Below are 19004 nucleotides of genomic sequence, written 5' to 3' on the forward strand. Positions count from 1 at the left end.
AGATGGAGTCTTGCTCTGTCACCCAGGCTGGAGTGCAATGGCGCAATCTTGGCTCACTGCAACCTCCGCCTCCCAGGTTCAAGCGATTCTCCTGCCTCTGCCTCTCGGGTAGCTGGGATTACAGGCTCCTGCCACCATGCCCAGCTAATTTTTGCATTTTTAGTAGAGACCGGGTTTCACCATGTTGGCCAGTCTGGTCTCAAACTCCTGACCTCAGGTGATCCACCCACCATGGCCTCCCAAAGTGCTGGGATTACAGGCATGAGCCACCACGCCCGGCCTAAATGCTTTAACTATTAATGATGATACTATATCATTCCTTTTTCACTTATTAGCTAGAATGCTTTTATAAAGAGAAGCTTCCCCCATCAACTATTAGGTTACTCTATGGTCCAGTTCATACAGGAGAGGCAAGACAAATGCTTTATACTTTTAATTTTTAAATTTAAAGTTGACATATAATTGTGTATATTTATGGCATACAATGTGATGGTTTGATCCATGTATACATTTTAGAAATATTCAACCAAACTAATTAACATATCCATCACCTATTTTCTGTGGTTGAGGACATTAAAAACCTATTCTTTTTGCAATTTTGAAATATACATGATTAACAACTGTGGTCACCATGCAGTACTATAGATCACTAAAACTTATTCCTCCAGTCTAACTGAAACTTTGTGCACTTTGACCACTATCTCCCTTTTCCCCATCCCTCCTCCACCCCTCAAGCCTCACCACCTTTCTACTGCTTCTATGAAATCAACTTTTTTAGATTCCACAAATACGTGATATAATACAGTATCTAACTTTCTGTGCCTGGTTTATTTCACTTAGCATAAAGCACAGGTAACAAAAGCAAAAATACGCAATGAGATTGCATCAAACTAAAAAGCTTCTGCACAGTAAAGGAAACAATTACACAGCCTGAATAGGCAACCCCCAGGTTAGGAGATTTGCAAACTATACATCTGATAAAGGGATAAGGAACTCAACTTAGTAGCAAATACACGCATTAAACTACAGGCAAAGGATCTAAACAGACATTTCTCAAAAGAAGAGGTACAGGCCAGGCACAGTGGCTCATGTCTGTAATCCCATCGCTTTGGGAGGTCAAGATGGGAGGTAAAAAAGCTCAGGAGTTTGAGGTTGCAGTGAGCTATTATGACGCCACTGCCCGCCAGCCTGGGCAAGCGAGCAGAACCTCATGACAAAAAAAAAAAAAAAAAAAAAACGGCAGGTAAGATACATAAAAACTATGCTCAACATCACTAATCATCAGGGAAATGCAAAATAAAACCATGAGTTAGCATCTCACACTTATTAATATAGCTATCATCAAAAGGATGAATAATAACAAGTATTAGTGACTATGTAAAGAAAGGGAAGCCTTGTAACTGATGGGGGAAGTATAAATTGGTAAAGCCGTTTTGCGAACTAGTATAGAGGTTCCTCAAAAACTTTATTCTTCTCTTTTTAACCAGTTTTCCAAATTAATTGCTCCTTAATATATAAGTCTTCCAAAGGTGACCAATGAATGTTTTAGCATAATTATGAGCTCATAGATTTAAACATATTTGGTAAGTTGTAGTATATTTATTATTCCTATTGATGCTCAAGTCTCCATCTTTATCTTTAGCCAGTGGGAGCCTCCTCAAGTTGCTTCCTGAGTCCTTTTGACACAAAGTAATATGTCAAAGCTTCCTTGCTTTCTGGTATGACCAGACATTCCAAAACATTTTTTAAATTTCCTGCCCCAGACCTGGAATCTGCCTTTTCACCAAGAAGCCCTGCTTCTTTAAAGCCCATTTATAAAAATCATTTTTAATTACTAAAGTACATTTTTTTTGAGACAGGGTTTCACTCCGTCGCCCAGGCTGGAGTGCAGTGGCATGATCACAGCTCACTGCAGACTCAAACTCCCAAGCTCAGGTGATCCTCCCATCTCAGCCTCCCCAGTACCTGTGACTACAGGCGTGCACCACCATGCATGGCTACTTTTTGTATTTTCTGTAGAGATAGGGTCTTACTATGTTGCCCAGGATGGTTTCAAACTACTAGGCTCAAGCAATCCTCCTACCTCAGCCTCCCAAAGTGCTGGTTACAGGTGTGAGCCACTGTACACAGCCTAAAGTACATTTTCAACACAAAACTGGAAACTGCCATACCATGTACTATCCAGCAAACACTGCAACAAAGATATTCCTCAACTTAGGATGGGGTTATGTCCCAATACACCCATCATAAGTTGAAAATACCTTAAGTCAAAATGCATTTAAAACACTTACTGAACATCCTAGCTTAGCCTAATTTTTTTTTTTTTTTTTTTTTTTTTGAGACAGGGTCTCACTTTGTCACCCAGGCTGGAGTACAGTGGTGCAATCTCGGCTCACTGCAACCTCCAGCTCCCAGGCCCAAGCAATCCTCCCACCTCAGCCCTGCAAATGGCTGGGACTACAGGTGCACACCACCACACCCAGCTAAAATTTTTGTAGAGACAGGGTCTCGTTATGTTGTCCAGGCTGGTCTTCAACTCCTAAGCTCAAGCAATCTGCCCTCGGCTTCCCAAAGCACTGGGATCACAGGCGTGAGCTACCACACCTGGCCCACCTAGCCTCATTTTAAACATGCTCAGAACACATTAGTCTACAGTTGGGTAAAATTATCTAATACAAAGACCTTTTTTAAAACTTTAATATGAGTTTTATTTTAATTCCAACATTTATTTTAGATTCGGGGTACACATGCAGGTTTGTTACATGGGTAAATTGTGTCACAGCAATTTGGTATACAAATGATTTTGTCCATCAGGTAGTGAACATAGTACCCAATGAGTAGTTTTTGTACCCTCACACTCCTCCCACCCTCCATCCTCAAGTAAGCCCTGCTGTCTATTGTTCCCCTTTCTGTCCATGTGTACCCAATGCTTAGCTCCCACTTGTGAGTACGTGCAGTATTTCGTTTTCGTTTTCTGTTCCTGCGTTAATTCACTTAGGATAATAACCTCCAGCTGTGTCCATGCTGCTGCAAAGGTCATGATTTCATTTGTGACGGCTACATGGTATTCCATGGCATATATGTACCACATTTTCTTTAGCCCACCATTGATGGGCATCTAGGCTGATTCCATGTCTTTGCTATTGTGAAGTGATGAACATATGCATGCATGTGTCTTTATGGTACCTTTTTATTTTTTAATCTTAGAGACAGGGTCTCACTCTGTCACTCAGGCTAAGTACAGTGGCATGGTCATAGCTCACTGCAGCCTCAAACTCCTGGGCTCAAGTGATCCTCCTGCCTCAGCCTCCTTCCTATTTTATAATAGTGTGTTGGGCATCTCATGTAATTTACTGAATCTTGTACTGAAAGGGAAAACTAGAAAGGCTACATGGGTACTCAAAGTACAATTTCTATTGAATGTGTATCTCTTTTGCACCACTGTCAAGTTGAAAAAATATTTTAAGTCAAGTCATTGTTCTCTGTAAGTCACATACTGCCTATACTGCCAGAGAAACAAAGATTGGTTAACACCTATTATTTAGTTCTAGTAAAAACACTACACACGTAAGCACTTCAAAAATATCAATTATTAATTTAATGACTAACCTTTTCAAAGTGATGAATTGCAAGCCAAATTTCCCCTTGTGCATTGAAAACACAGCCAAGATTACTCCAAGCTACTGCAAAGTTCGGTTGCGTCTCAATTGCTTTCAAATAACATGCCTTAGGAGGGGTTAATGAAAGAAGATGGGAGGGAAAGGAGGTAAAGGGAAAGGGGAAAATTTGTAAAGGGGAAAAAAAAAGATTGGGGGGGGAAGAAGGTGATATCATTATTCCTTCTCTGACCAGCCAAAAGTGACCCTGCAGCATAGGCTCGCTTGCGCCAAAACTAATGCGCTGCCACAGCTGGCTGCTCCTGCGCCTGCGCCACCAGAACCCAAGTGCAAACCACCATGTTCAGTTCTGCCAACCAAAGACCAACCCTTACACTGGGACTTAACTGTGAAGTCAGGTGCTATAAGGCTCTATGATGGAGTTTTCTTATCCAAACTACTGGCCCTTGTCATGTTTTCAAGTGCTATCTAGAGGGCGCAACTTGAGGCCGAGTTTTCCTACCCCGTTTCCCAAAGTGTGTTCTATGAGGTGTTAAGAGGTATGGCTAAAAAAAAGGAGTTCATGATCAAATAAATTAGGAAAACGGGTTTCTTTACTGGACTTCCCTAAGCCTTTAATAGTATAACAGGGTTCCCTGAACTTAGTTGACCATGGAACTCTTCTTTCATTGGGCATTTTATTAGAATACTATGAAACACATTTTGGGAAATGCTGCTCTTCAACAACGTTCCTCACTAACATCAAAACTATGCTACTGAAGAGAAAAATGTCTTTCTGCCAAGTTGGATATCATAAAGCCAGGCCTTAAGTTACATTCTCACAATGCCCCTGTCTCCCAAGGAGGACTGAAGCTAAAACCTCACATGACAGGATTGCACCTAGGTTGAGGTCCCTGTAATGCGAGCGCAAACATCGCTTGCGCAACCTAACAGCATCGCACTGCGCAATCGCTGCGAACTGCTGCGCTACATAGAACACCCCCAGACGCAGCAAACGGCCAACCAGATCCATTAATCTACTAGACAGGCCCATAGAGAATATTCGTTTAATGAGATTAGTTGGACTCGAGGTACGTTAAAACCCAATTTTATCCAAAAAGGCTACAGAATAGGACTGAGGGAGCCAGTCAATCAGATTACTCATCTAGTCAACCGTTCACAGGGGTTCATTCGCACGCAATGCGCATTAACGCTGCGCAGCCTGTGCGCTACTGCAGGGTCACAGCGCATCATCAGAAGAGCAGAATGCTGCAATCCAAACAAAGAAGAAAAAAGGAAAAAAAATGAACAACAAGAAGAGTTAGAAGCTTTTACTAAGTAAATTATCTCTAATAATTTTTAATATCAATTAACTTTTACTTATCTTTGACAGAATTGTGGCTATAGTATAAAACATTCTCTTACATAACTTGCTTGTAAATAAAATTATTTTAAGCTGTTTCTGAAGCCACAAGACAGAAGATTCAGGCATGGAGGCAAATTGTTTTGCTGTGGCAGTTACAAACCCGTTACCATATTTCTCATCATGTGACTTTTCGGTGCGTTCCTTGCTGGAAGAGGAGGAGGAGGTTGTGTGTCTGCCCTAGATCCAGGCCTCGAGCTCCCTTCAGCGAGGCACCTTACGCATGGAATAGGAGGTTTCACCCACCTGAAACCTTCTAAATACAATATCAATGGTGAAAAACCAAAAACAAGAGAGAAAATAAAAACAAGATCATTAGTAAAAGTTCAACAAAGCAATTGAAATTCTTTGGATGTCTATTACATATGGGAATGAGGACAGTCTCAAGTCTGTAACATGGGAAACATGCAGAAGGGAGAGGGTTAATCAGGGCTATTGCATACAGCAGGGATTTTTGCTGGAAGAAAGGCTCTTCATTTTCTACAAAGACAACTTAATTTTGCTTCCATCTACTAGGAATATGCTGGCTTGAATTTTCAAATGCACTGATTACAAAAGAAATACATTGCATTTCACTCAAGAGTATTTTCTTGTTTACTAAGTTCTCACAAAAAAACAGAATAACATTTTTCAAACTAGGTGTCTCCAGAGCTCTGAAATAAAGAAGTCAGCAACCTAAGGCAGGCGCAATGTCTCAGCCTAAACCGATCTCTAAAGCTGCAGTGAAGTGCAATTCATGTTAGCTGTCCGCTTGGTGGGGTGACAATTAATAGGAGCTTATCAAATATTTGTTCTATAAATTACCAATTAGATTTATCGGCTAAGATTGAAATCAATTACAATTCATTAGCTGGCAACCTACATAAGGTTAATCCAAAACGTCAGCAGAATTTATGAGCTGTGCACTTAAAACTGTGCCTTTTAACATTAGATGGTGCTGAAAAGCCTTCTCCCTCCCTGGATGAAGCAGTCAAACAGACAGCTACGCTGCGCATACACTCCACGCATTAGCATGCGCGTGGGGCTCAGAGCAACAGGTGGGAGTTTCAGAAGCATTCTGGTTTCTCCCCACTCCTCACCCCTGCAGCGCGGTTGCGTAAGGTGGCTTGTAACAAGACAACTGCATTATAAATTTAATTTTAAATTATACCAAAAGCTTTAATTAACCCAACCTGGTGTTCAAATTCATTATTTGGAAACACAGAATGCTAAAAGCCACCTTTCCACTTTGGCAAGTTTTCTTTCGATCAGTCCATTTCCCAAACAAACCAGCTTTGTCCTTCTGACCTTTTTTTTAAGGGGTTGGGGTGGGGAGGAATAAAAGAAGGAAATGAGGAAGAAAAGAAGGTAGACAACTAGGATTGGAAAAGAGGAAAAAGGAACTTGGGAAGGGAGTGGGGACAAGAAGGGACAGGATGTTCCAATTATTAATTTGCAATCATTTTAACAGCCTTTCTTCCACTGTAAAGGGTGAGGAAGATGAAGGGAGGAAGGTTAAATAAGAATTTTAAATGCCAGTATTACAGGGTAACATTTGGATGAAATTCTTCTCCACTTACAAGCCACAAAGGACTTAGAAGAGCAGCATTTTCAATGGCACCTGCATCATATAGGAGTCTTGAGCCAAATCACAGGCGCTCTGCTTGTCACCAGCAGGCAAGCCTCAGATTTGAAGGAATGTTATTTATTCCCACATAAGATCATGACGGAGCCCAGTGTTATAAAGATGGTCTAGCTCAGCAGAAAGGCTCCAAAATGTTCAGGTTCTTGCTTTACCCCCAGATTTAGAACAGATATGCCAAAGCCTGGCCTTGCTCTATTCTGAGGCGATTCATGCCGTCAGTTTTCCTCAGTTTCAAAGGACTGTTTTGTGAAGATAGCTCAATGAAGAGTTGAAGACTTGGCAAAAAGTACAAGTTTTCATAACACTGATGTTTAAATGTGTTCTATCAAACACCTACCTTGGCTTCTTCCAAGCGACCCAGGGCTTTGAGCAGGTTCCCCAGGTCACTGCGAACACAGTACAAATCCTAGAAACCCAGAGACACTGTCATTAATTATACTCTGCTTTGTCAATTAAAAATATCTTGAAATCACTTTTAAGCATCTAGCTCCCTGCCATTTCATTCTATCAACTAAAGATACTGCCTGACAAACTTCAGTGCAGGACCACAACCCCTCATCCACAATTCCAAATCCCAAAAAGTTCCAAAACCTCATTTGAGGGTTAAACCTGACTTGAGGTGACATGAAACTATTTATAGAATTTAGTTATCTCACTTAGTATGAATACTCCTATCTTTTGCTGCAGAAATATAAATGTGTTTTACTAAAAGGTGCTGCTCCAGACCTTTCTGGGTGTTTTATATATGGTATTATCTTTCTAACATCCTAAAAATTCTGAACGTTGAAATGCATTTGGCCCCATTAGCTTCAGGTAAAAGACTATGGGACCTTACTACAACTTCTTTCTCTCCTCCCCAAATGTCAGTCACGTTAAAAAATACATATATATATCAGGCTGGGCACGGTAGCTCATGCCTATAATCCCAGCACTTTGGGAGGGCGAGGTGGGAGGATCACCTGAGATCAGGAGTTCGAGACCAACCTGGCCAACATGGTGAAACCCCATCTCTACTAAAAATATAAAATTAGCCAAGTATGGCGGCATGTGCCTGTAATCCCAGCTATTTGGGAGGCTTAAGCAGGAGAATCGGTTGAACCCAGGAGGCAGAGACTGCAGTTAGCCGAGATCGCGCCACTGCACTCCAGCCTGGGCGACAGAGACTCTTGTCTCAAAAAAAAAAAAAAGAAAAGAAATACATATATACACACACCTCTCAAATATTTGTCCAACTATGTTATTCAAGGTTATGATGAATCACTCCTGTGTCAAGGACCGAAAATTTTCCAGAGTGGAAAAAAACATATTTAGCAAATGACTACCTATGAGCAAACCTCCCCTTAGACTGTCAGGCATATTTAGAAACCCTGACTTCATTTCACTATCGGGCAGAAGAATTATCCAACCAAAGCCTCAATCCTGGCACCTGCCACTAGATTACTCATTAGTATTAAGTGCCATTAGAGTTGAGTGGGTGAATAATGAAAAGCAGTTGACTCTGCTTTTTATTAGCAGCTCAATTGTGCTGCTAGTCATCTGACTCACCAGTCCGTTCATCTAGATGAGACACTCATCACAACAGTGAGCTTAAATTTTTATTTGCCCTATTTTGCCATTGTCAGTCACATCTGCCAGTCGACAGGCAGAAACAATGACAATAGGAAGTATGCTTATTATTCCAAACTGTTCCATGGGTGAAAGAGACTTAAGTCCTAGAAAGTGAAATTCTGTCAACTGTGCCGAAAAATCATCATATATATGATTTGCTCTGGAACTATATTATGGTTTCCAAAATCAGTTGATTAATTCTACTGATAAACAGCTTTTGTGGTTGTATAGTATCATCCATCAGGTGAACCAAAAAGTCTGCCAACAAAGTATAGGCTGCCACACAACAATCTTACAGTCAGCCATACTGGGTCAGTTCCATGATCTTCCTGACTCAGTACTGTCCCTCAAGCAATGACTGATGTTCTAGAGAGTTAGGTTGTCTCCCATCACTTCGAGCACAAAAGGCTAATACTAATCCTCAAAACATCAAAGGTACCATTAATCTTATTTGACTTCTCCTCTAATTAGTCTGAGCACTTTTTAACACTATACTCTCAGAAGTAATGAATTATATAATCTTGCTATCTACTTTGTATGGTTATGTTTTTTCTAAACTTAAAGGGTTACCCCTGTTTTGGCAGACCATGACTGTATAATCCAATCCATTCATACAAGCTCCTTCTACTACTCGATAATTGTGGTTATATATGTTTGGACTTTTACCAATTCCTATGCCTTTTCTAAGCCATAATAATCAGAAGTCTTGCAATAATTCTCCAACAATGACCGTAATGGCCATACATAGTAGCCAACCAATGCATAATTTTATTACCCTCTAGTTTCTATGAACTGTTGGATGGATGCCACTTAAGTCCTGACAGTGTATCTGTCTATCTATATTTTGTTGTTATCATATAGATCCATTACAGTATACTAAATCAAGTTAACACAATGCTCATAGTTAAAAATAGATTATCTTCAAGATTACTATAAGATAATCAATAAGACAGTTTTAGAAAAAGCTAAAACGTCATATTAATTGTAACGGTGAAATCCAATTCTCCTGTCTGGGGATCCAAACCTATGTGCATGAACAGCTAATTTCTAGAAAACGCAAGGGCACCACCATTCTCCCAAAAGTTCAAAACCTAAGATATCACTTCTGCTTCATCTATCAAATCAAAACGTTTTTGACAATTATATTTCTCAAAACTAGCCCATTCTATCCATCCCAGGTTAATACATTTCATGCAAACTGTTACTCAATTCAATAACATGCCTGGAACTGTAGGGAAAAGATATAGAATCCTTATCATCAAGGGACTTAAAATCTATGTGAAAAGACAAGGCACACACTAAATGCCCACTCAGTAGTAAAGAATTTTAAGAGAACTAGATGATGATCTCATAAGAGAAGTTTAAGCTGGGCCTTGAAGGATGAGAAGGGTTTTAATAGACAAAGGAGAAGGGCACTGCAAACAAGGGAAAATCGTGAGAATAAAAGGAGATGGAAATGAGTAAGATTTTCCTGTAGAACTATTCCTCCTAAGATTGCATCAGTTTCCTGCCTTTCCCCCTAGAGCCTTCCGCCCCCACCAGCCACAACATCTAGACACATATATACATATGAAGTAAAATCAGGTCGATAAAAACCTACAGTAATTCTCAATTGCCTCTCAAATTAAATTCAAACTCCTCAGCCTCTCTATTCTTTCTAAATCTTCCAATTGACTCTCCTCTACTACATTCACTTCTTGTTACTACTTGACTACCACTTCAGCCAAGGAAGTCTACTTGCTATTTACCTTCCTACAGAATGCTTAGGTTATAAGCACCCACTCGAGGAAATCTTCTGATTAATACTCTCCAACAATTATCATCCGAGGAGCTTACACCATTTTTTCCTTTATGGGTCAGGTCCTGTCTTATATTATAACCCGCCAACTTCAACCACAACACATCTCCCCAATTCCTAACAAAGCATTGCATACACACAATAAGCACTCACGTATTTAAATATGACATTTGCACAGCAACCTTAACAAAAAGCAGAACAAAAAGAATCGAAATGTATGGTTTTCTACAGTGCAGCTGTATAAGTGAGGCTCAGCAGTAATAAATAACATGACAGGAACACACATGATGGCCAGGATGCCAGCAGCTCTCCGTTCTGTGCATCCACAATCAAAGCACAAGCAACAAATTCAACAACCTATAGATTCAGAAACAGACCTGTTTAAAACAACTCAGGGTTATAGCCGTTACACAAAGGACAATTTTGTACATAATTTGTAAAAGGAATTGCCAGGTATAGGCAACTCTAGTTGAGTCATCATGTAAAAGAACATGTGCTGCCACTGCAAGATGCTATCTGCAATAAGACCTTCAAATACAAGAGACTGGCCGGGCACAGTGGATCACGCTTGTAATCCCAACACTTTGGGAGGCTGAAGCTGGCGATCACCTGAGGTTAGGAGTTCAAGACAAGCCTGGCCACCATGGTGAAACCCTGTCTCTACTAAAAATACAAAAAATTAGCCAGGCGTGGTGGTGGGCCCCTGTGATCCCAGCTACTTCGGAGGCTGAGGCAGAAGAATCCTTTGAACCCAGGAGGCAGAGGTTGCAGTGAGCCGAGATCGCACCACTGCACTCCAGCCTGGGTGACAAGGTCAAAACTCCGTCTCCAAGAAAAAAAAAAAAGACAGACTAAAATCTTACCAAAATTATGAAAACACCCAACATTATAGAAGATAATTCAGAATGAACAAAATGAGATAGCTGTGTCAAAGATAATTTCTCTAACCAAGTCACAGAGAACAACTTCTAAATTGACGTATCTATTAACTTAAAAAGACAAACACTGTTGAAAAGTCACCAAGGCTACCAAAGATACTACCTTAACATTCTACTCTTTCACTGCTGCAAAACCAAAATAACCTGAGTTTCTTTAACCATTTTTCATAGAATGCCAACTACATCTATGATTCAGGCCCACAATGTACTAATAATGCATTTAAGCACTGTCAACAAGAACATAAGGAACAGACGCAAGATTCTACCAGTACTGAATTGACAACAGGCATCTGACAGTAAGTTTAAATCTAGTTAAGACTTTAGATATCCTGAAATAAATTAAAATATGATCACTATGGCACATTTAGTTGAAATCAAGGGAATTTGCACAATCCCATTTTCATTCTTATTGGTAAAAACAGTAATAAATAAGTAAAGCAGCACCTTCCACTAGAAGAAACATAGAACCAGATGAGAACACAAGGCCATTCAATGCATTCAAGAGGTAATCCCATGATTTATTTTAGTACTATCTCACTTCCTTGGTAGGGTACAACAATAAGCTTCCTGCTAACAGCAGGTTAGATATTAAATAGCATGGTTCCATCTCTCACTTTAGTTTTCCTTCTCAACATACTCCTACTGCTTGGTACACTATCAGTAGCAATGACTGCTCTGCTACACACATAGGCAACTGGAAATCTGAGCCAAGGGCATCAGAGTTAAAGATGGCAAGAATCACAGCTGTGTAAGAGAGTACACTATCAACAAGAGTAGAATCAACCTGATTAATAAAGGGAAATAACTTACTGTGACAACTGGGTACAGAGGTGAGCCCTGATCCCTGGGAAAAATGGGGTCCAAGGCCCAGTGGCAGCACATACTGGTCTCCCTAAAACTTTATGTGGGTAACTAGCTAGATTAGTATTGCAATAAAACTTACATAAAGTCACTCAAATGTACATATATACACACTGAGTGTCTCTGAAAAGACAGACGAGAAATTAGTTTCATTTGCTACCTCCAAGAGTGCTAATTGGAGGTATTCACTGTATCCATTCAAAAACCAATAAATTTAGAAGCTAGGTGTGGTGGCACACACCTGTACTCCCAGCTACTCTGGAGGTGAAGGCAGGAGGATTGCTTGAGCCCAGGAGTATGAGTACAGCCTGGGCAACAAAGCAAGACTCCATCTCTTAAAAAAATTTTTTTTAAAGCAATGGATTTTTTTTTTAAGGACATGTTTAAACTCTCAAAATTAACTACAAAAATTGTTAATAGATGTCATCATGAAAAGTGACTTCGGAGGCCGGGCGCGGTGGCTCAAGCCTGTAATCCCAGCACTTTGGGAGGCCGAGACGGGCGGATCACGAGGTCAGGAGATCGAGACCATCCTGGCTAACATGGCGAAACCCCGTCTCTACTAAAAAATACGAAAAACTAGCCAGGCGAGGTGGCGGGCGCCTGTAGTCCCAGCTACTCGGGAGGCTGAGGCAGGAGAATGGCGTAAACCCGGGAGGCGGAGCTTGCAGTGAGCTGAGATCCGGCCACTGCACTCCAGCCTGGGCTACAGAGCGAGACTCCATCTCAAAAAAAAAAAAAAAAGAAAGAAAAGAAAAGTGACTTCGGATCTTTGAGCAAACTACTAAATTCAGTTTTAGTTTCCTAACCAATAAAATGGAGATTAAGGGACAGCAGGATATGATCAATGGTTTTTTGATTGTGCTAAGGGCTGCTTTGATGGGTAGGTGCCCTCTGGGCATATTATCCCACTTTTATTTCTTTTCACTTCAACATTTGCTTTGAGGATATTCAGACTCAGGTTTTAATATCTATTAATACTTCATTACTAGCTTTGCGATCCCAAGAAAGCCACATAACCCTGAGTCCATGGGTTTTTTTTTAATTGATAAAAATCAGAAATAATATCATCTATTTTAAAGAATTATTGTGAGGATTAACAAGACCAATGATTTGAAGCTGTCAGTAGAGTGACCACACAGACTTTCAGTAAATGGTAGCTAAAATAAACTTAGCCATTTCCAGGTAGGTTACAAAACTGAATGTTGACAATGCAACTTGGGAACTTTTCCTAGATTTCTGTAACCCCACTATCACTTACCTCTTAAGTTTACATCTACTTTCTCTAACTACATCATAAGTTCTGAGGGAAAGTCTTATGTTTTTGTATCTTTCAGAGATCCTAAACACAATATGAATTTAAGGTCTGCCAGTTGAGCCTCACTTGTTCCCAGAATACATCTGCAACTTAGACGAAAAAAATTTTTAAACTAATCAAAAGCCCAGTGTAAGCAGTATCATCTAAATTCTATCACTTCTAATTACATTGAAAGAAAAGAGAATAGGATATTGAGGAAATTTTGTAGCCTAGTTTTCACATCATTCCATATAGTGGCATCTTGTTTTAAACTATTTTATATTACAAATTTTACAGATTAAGACCCATTATCCACAATTCCCTAAAAATCAATTAACTTGCAAACACTTACCAGAATTCATTCAAAGTTAATCACAGCAGGAAAAAAGTCATGCGCCCTGTACTTTATAAGTGTTATTTTAAAATTGATGTAGTTTCTTGCAATAAGAATTTTTATGCTTTTTAATATAACTTGCAAAATAAAACAAATATTTTAACATAACGCAGACCAGCTAAAAGCAATTTCACCATTTTAAGTACATAAGCATTTCTAAACTTTTGACTTTATTCCATGTGAAAACCAACTTTAGTGTCTGAAATATCACACTATGTTTCTTTCTGGGTTTCTAGGAAGGGAAAATAACCACTAAAATTTTACTCACAGGATTGTACTGAAGAGCAGAGACGTAAGCTTGTACTGCCCCTTCCATGTCACCCGCTGCTACCAAGGCGGCTGCCAGGTTAATATAACCATCGATGAAATCAGGTTTGAGACGCAATGCATGTCGATAATGCTCAATTGCCTCCTGCAACTGCCCTCTTTCCTTGTACACATTCCCCAAATTCGAATAAGCTTCTGCCAGAAGGGGGTTCTGTTTAATTGCCAGAGTGCTAAAGTGAGCAGATCTGGAAAAGGTGAGAAGTGTTAATGCATGGGTATTCACATTACAGAAAAGAAGGTATGGCCCATATGCAACTCAAACAGTTTGAGACCTGCGCTATTGCTCATTATATAATACCTTATCTTTTAACTAGTGCTTAGCCAGAAAATTTTGGAAAATCAAAGATTTTCAAAAGTGAAGGTATTCTACATTTCAAAATGAAAAGCTTTTTCTTATTAAACAAAATTACTGGCTGGGTGCAGTGGCTCACGCCTGTAATCCCAGCACTTTGGGAGGATCACCTGAGGTCAGGAGTTCGAGACCAGCCTGGCCAACATGGTGAAACCCTGTCTCTATTAAAAATACAAAAAATTAGCCAGGCATGATGGCGGGCGCCTATAATCTCAGCTACTCGAGAAGCTGAGGCAGGAGAATCGCTTGAGCCTGGGAGGCAGAGGTTGCAGTGAGTTGAGATTGCTCCACTGCACTCCAGCCTGGGTGACAAGAGTGAAACTCCATCTCAAAAAAAAAAAAATTTTTTTTTTAAATTCTAACTAGGGTCTTGTTACAAAACTACCACATTGGCTGGGCACGGTGGCTCACGTCTGTAATTGCAGCACTTTGGGAGGCCAATGCGAGCAGATCACCTGAGATCGGGAGTTCAAGACCAGCCTGACCAACATGGAGAAATCCCGTCTCTACTAAAAATACAAAAATGAGTTGGGCGTGGTGTCGCATGCCCGTAATCCTAGCTACTCGGGAGGCTGAGACAGGAGAATCTCTCGAACCTGGGAGGCAGAGGTTGCAGTGAGCCGAGATGACGCCCCTACACTCCAGCCTGGGCAACAAGAGCGAAACTCCATCACAAAAATAAAAAAAAAACACACACACATTGGAAATCACAATCATTAAGATGAAAAATGAAAAGCTATGTGCACGAGTCTCGTTTTCCATTTGTTAAGATTTAATGATGCACGTCTTTAAGTGTCTAAATGTGCCAGAATGACAATTATTAAAAGGACAGGAACACAAATTCTTCCCTTTTGATTAATTCAACTGATTAACTAAAAGCAACACACCATAACAACTTAACGAAACTTCAGGTATGCATCTCCTGCCACAGCATACATAACCACCATTTCTGAGCATTTCAGTCCCTCAAACTGACAGGTCTCATGAAAGGGAGACTGGATGCTCAGATATACATTGATAATAATTTATTACCTGAACAGAGTCTAGAAAGCAGCAGACCCAGGTAGAAAAATCTAGAAAAGGTCCCTAGTCATACTGATAATATAACCACCACCACAAAAGGAAGGAGAAAAACTGGCAGCTGGGCATGTCACAAGTGGGCAAGAGAGAGCAGATGTGCGTTGGCGGCTCAGTTGAAACCCGGTACTGGAAAAATTTCAAGTTCAAATATTTAAGTATCATTTTTCAAGCTCAGCACCCAGAGGCAGCAATCACGAGCAGGTACCCCCACATCTCCTACCTGTCCAGCCTTCGACACTGGAAGTGTATAGATGAAAGTAATAAAAGCACACCAGTATTGTCTGGCTCTTGTCTCCAGAGCTGCATGCAGTGTCTTTCAGCTGCCTCAAAATCTCCTGCCTGATATTCTCGATGTGCCAACTCAGCTAACCCTTGGAAGGAAAGCATACGTTTCGTTGGTTCTGGAGAATCATCAAAACATTTGAGGGAAGGAGGGGGGAAAACAAAAAGTTAGAAATGTAAACAAAAAAATGTAAAAATATGGTATATTTAACTTAAAAATGGAAATGCTTGAAACTATGTAAAGCACTAGAGTGTTCTGCACGTTATTTATATCTCCAAGTTAACATCAAGTGCAGAATTGACATTTTTAGAATTCACCCATTAATACTTTCCCAAACTAGAAAGGAATATTTACTTCCATATGAGATTACATTTTATGACCAAAAATACTTTGTACTTTTAAATTATAAATCATAGGTAGCATCTAAGGATTCACCGAACATTATTCCTTATATCTTAGTTTACATACAGAAACAAAAATATTAAACGTGTAATTTGCAAGGTCACAAAGACTTAATAATACCAGAATAACATATTGGAAAACTTAATATTTTGTGCCATATTTCAGGTTGGATTTGTGGAAGTGGAGTACTGGTAACAATCTACCAGTCTTAACCTCAGTGAGGACACCAGATGTGTTAACTCTTTAAATTCTATCAATGTGTTTGTATATTTCACAATTTAATTCTTTAAAAGGACAAGTAGAAAGGAGCCTAAGGAAAAAACCAAAAAGTCAAAGTGCTATTTTTAAAACAGCTGATAAACAAGATGTTTGTCATTTGTCAACAACCAAAATAGTTAAAGGGGTCATCAAACATTTTAAATAAAGACCCAAGATTTTACTGCTCCTCTACCATCCCAAACTCACAAGGAGACTAAATTGGCTAAATCCCACCCACGTTGGTTTAGCACTAACATTTTCCAAAGAGCTCTGGTATTGACTAAAGGATTAAGACAGTGCAAACAAGCCTATATAAACCAGGCAGTTATCTGCAACTGCAATGGTCAAAACGTTAGGGAGGAGGGGGGATGGACGCTAAAATATATTTGATAAAGCACAACATAATGAATAAATAAAAGCACTTTGCTGCAACTGACTTAATCCAGATACATCAAGATCTTTAAAAGATATAGCTAAAGCCCATAGAGGGGAAAAAAAACTGCTTGTCACAACTGTAAATACTTAAACTGGGAATTCGACCGTAGCACTTCACTAGCTAGTTGAAATGGGAAACCATGGACAAATTTTTTAATTCTACCAATGTTAAGGTGACGTGTTCAAACTTGAGCCCAGCTCCCCAATCATTAGAGCTGATGAGTGTTCTGGATACTGAGGAAAGCAAAGTAAATTTCCTGACAGAATGCACAGCTGACCACCAACACAAAGAGCACTGAGACTGGCATCCACATCTGGGAGAGGTTATCTCTCTAATAGAAACTAAAATTACATTTTAGCTAAGTTTCTAGAACTTCCTAACTCCTTGTTTTCACACATTACTTTGTCACTTTTCAATGCCGCTTATCTATTTTAACACTTCAAACGACAGCTTCCTCAAATAAAGTAACACATTAAAAAGGGCAAGCTAGTACAGAATCTTAAACCTTCGAAAATCACGGTGGAGAAGTGGGGAGAGGGGCACGGACTAATTATTAATCCCACTCCCTACAATTACGGATAAGATGCTATGGACGATTCACCTACTACTTACAGCACAACTTCCAGAAACAGGAACTAAAACCCTCCACACATCTCAACTGAGAAACAACCAAAAAATAACCTCGCGGGAAACCTCAGAAGCGCAGCCCAATTCCCCACCCCCTTCCGCCCAAATCGACTCAATATGGAAAGGCAGCTGAAGGACACTCCTATAATTTGGTTGTTTTCGTATTTTTAGTACCAAATGCTCGCGACTGAATTGTCTAAAAGGGCAACCGCCTTGTACTTGTGCAGCTACACTCCAGTTGCTTTACAAACTCTTCAAGCAGGGATGGAAACTTAAAAAAATTACACCCTGTGAATAAAGAGATGCTGGGCTAAAGAATGGGGATGGCAGACCCAGAGGCGGCGGCGGAGGAATACATCGAGAAAGTAACACAAAGCGAGAATTGGGCGGGCAGGGTGGTCAACGCCAAAGCAGCAGCATCGGGCTGGTTTCTCCCCCAAGGATAGGAAGTGAACAGTAGGGCTGGCAACCTCGCGAAGGGAAGGGTGTGGTTCCCCGAGGACAGGGTGGGAAATCCAGGCTGAGGGCTGCGGTGGAATTGAGCGATGGCAAAGGAAACCCCTGGAAATTTCCAATCTAAACTGGGACCGCTCAACCGAAAGAACACCAGAAAGGCACTGCCTAGCGGGGTGCTGCTCAACGTCCCCTCTTCTCGAGGTGACTTGTGGCACCATCGACGAGCTTTTGCTCGTCCTCGGGTGATGCAAAGTGAGGATATGATTACATCGGAACGGCACCCCCGCCCTAGATTGGCAGAGAAGGACCAAATCTGACTAAGGGGAAAAGGCTGGAGGGGGAGACGGAGGGGAAAAAGGAGAGGCGAAGAGCCGGAATTAGGGGAGAAAACGGCTGCAAAGGAGTGAAAGGGCAGGGATTCCAATGCAGTCCATTCCACGACATTCTAAGCGCGCACGTGTGATAGAAGCGCCCAGAGAGAGTGGAAAGCTACAACATTTACGAAATAAAAACAAAGCAAGAAAGGGAGCAAAAAGCAAGCAAGGGAGGAGGAAATGTTCGGGAAGCGGACGACAGCGGAAAACCCGATCTACTACGAAAAGCTCAGCAATGTCACTGATGTAATGGGGATGGTTCGAGGTAAGGGAGGGAAGGAGTGATACAAGGTAGAGGACGGCGCGAGACCCCAAGGGGGCATCTGCCAAGGTAGAACGGGACACCGGTACCTGTGCTGTCGGCCACGTTGCCCACGGAAGACGCCATCTGGAGCTTCTCGAGGGAGAGCAAAAAAAGGTAATTGGTCCTGCTGCCGCCACTACCGGCAAGAACGTATTTGGAGGTAGTAGTACAAGGGCAGCAGCCGTAGCAATGCTCTGGAGGGCTTTAGCGGCGGCAGCAGTTACAGGCTTCGAACCCTGGGAACTCTAGTTGGCCATCTACCTAGTACGGTCTTGAAATGGCGGCGACGGCTCCTCGGCCGAAACAACACGGGCCGGAACTACTTTCTGTTACAATCAAGTGCCCGCGCGGAGGTAGCCGGTAACCAGCGCCGCCAACAAAATGACTTCAAGCTGCAAAGTCGAGATTCCATGTAGCCCTCCGCGCAGCGCCCATTGCGACAAACACCACGGTGGAGACGGCGCATGCGAGCAGCCCTGTCAACCTGACTCGCGGTTAGGGCACTCTCGGGGCGGAAGCGGCCAAGTTTCTTAAGAGTGTAACGGAAGGGTAAAAACAAACAAACA

General features: G+C 41.1%; 1 protein-coding gene across 2 annotated transcripts in view; it reads right to left on the reverse strand.

The window, feature by feature from the left end:
* OGT (O-linked N-acetylglucosamine (GlcNAc) transferase) overlaps positions 1-18759 on the reverse strand; it is a 41502-nt gene extending 22743 nt beyond the window's left edge. Inside the window, exons 1-5 of one of the 2 annotated variants that reach the window (XM_011943085.1) lie at positions 18486-18759; positions 15519-15669; positions 13808-14051; positions 6981-7049; positions 3610-3726 (exon numbers count right to left, since the gene is read on the reverse strand). In XM_011943085.1, coding sequence (XP_011798475.1) covers positions 3610-3726; positions 6981-7049; positions 13808-14051; positions 15519-15669; positions 18486-18522 — 618 coding nt within the window. In that variant the 5' untranslated portion in view covers positions 18523-18759. Of the gene's footprint in view, positions 1-3609; positions 3727-6980; positions 7050-13807; positions 14052-15518; positions 15700-18485 lie in introns of both variants that reach the window. The other variant, XM_011943084.1, reaches the window with a different exon arrangement.
* Between the last annotated feature and the right edge of the window lie 245 nt (positions 18760-19004).

The sequence above is a fragment of the Colobus angolensis genome, unplaced genomic scaffold, assembly GCF_000951035.1.
Source record: "Colobus angolensis palliatus isolate OR3802 unplaced genomic scaffold, Cang.pa_1.0 Scaffold216, whole genome shotgun sequence".
Lineage (NCBI taxonomy): Eukaryota > Metazoa > Chordata > Mammalia > Primates > Cercopithecidae > Colobus > Colobus angolensis.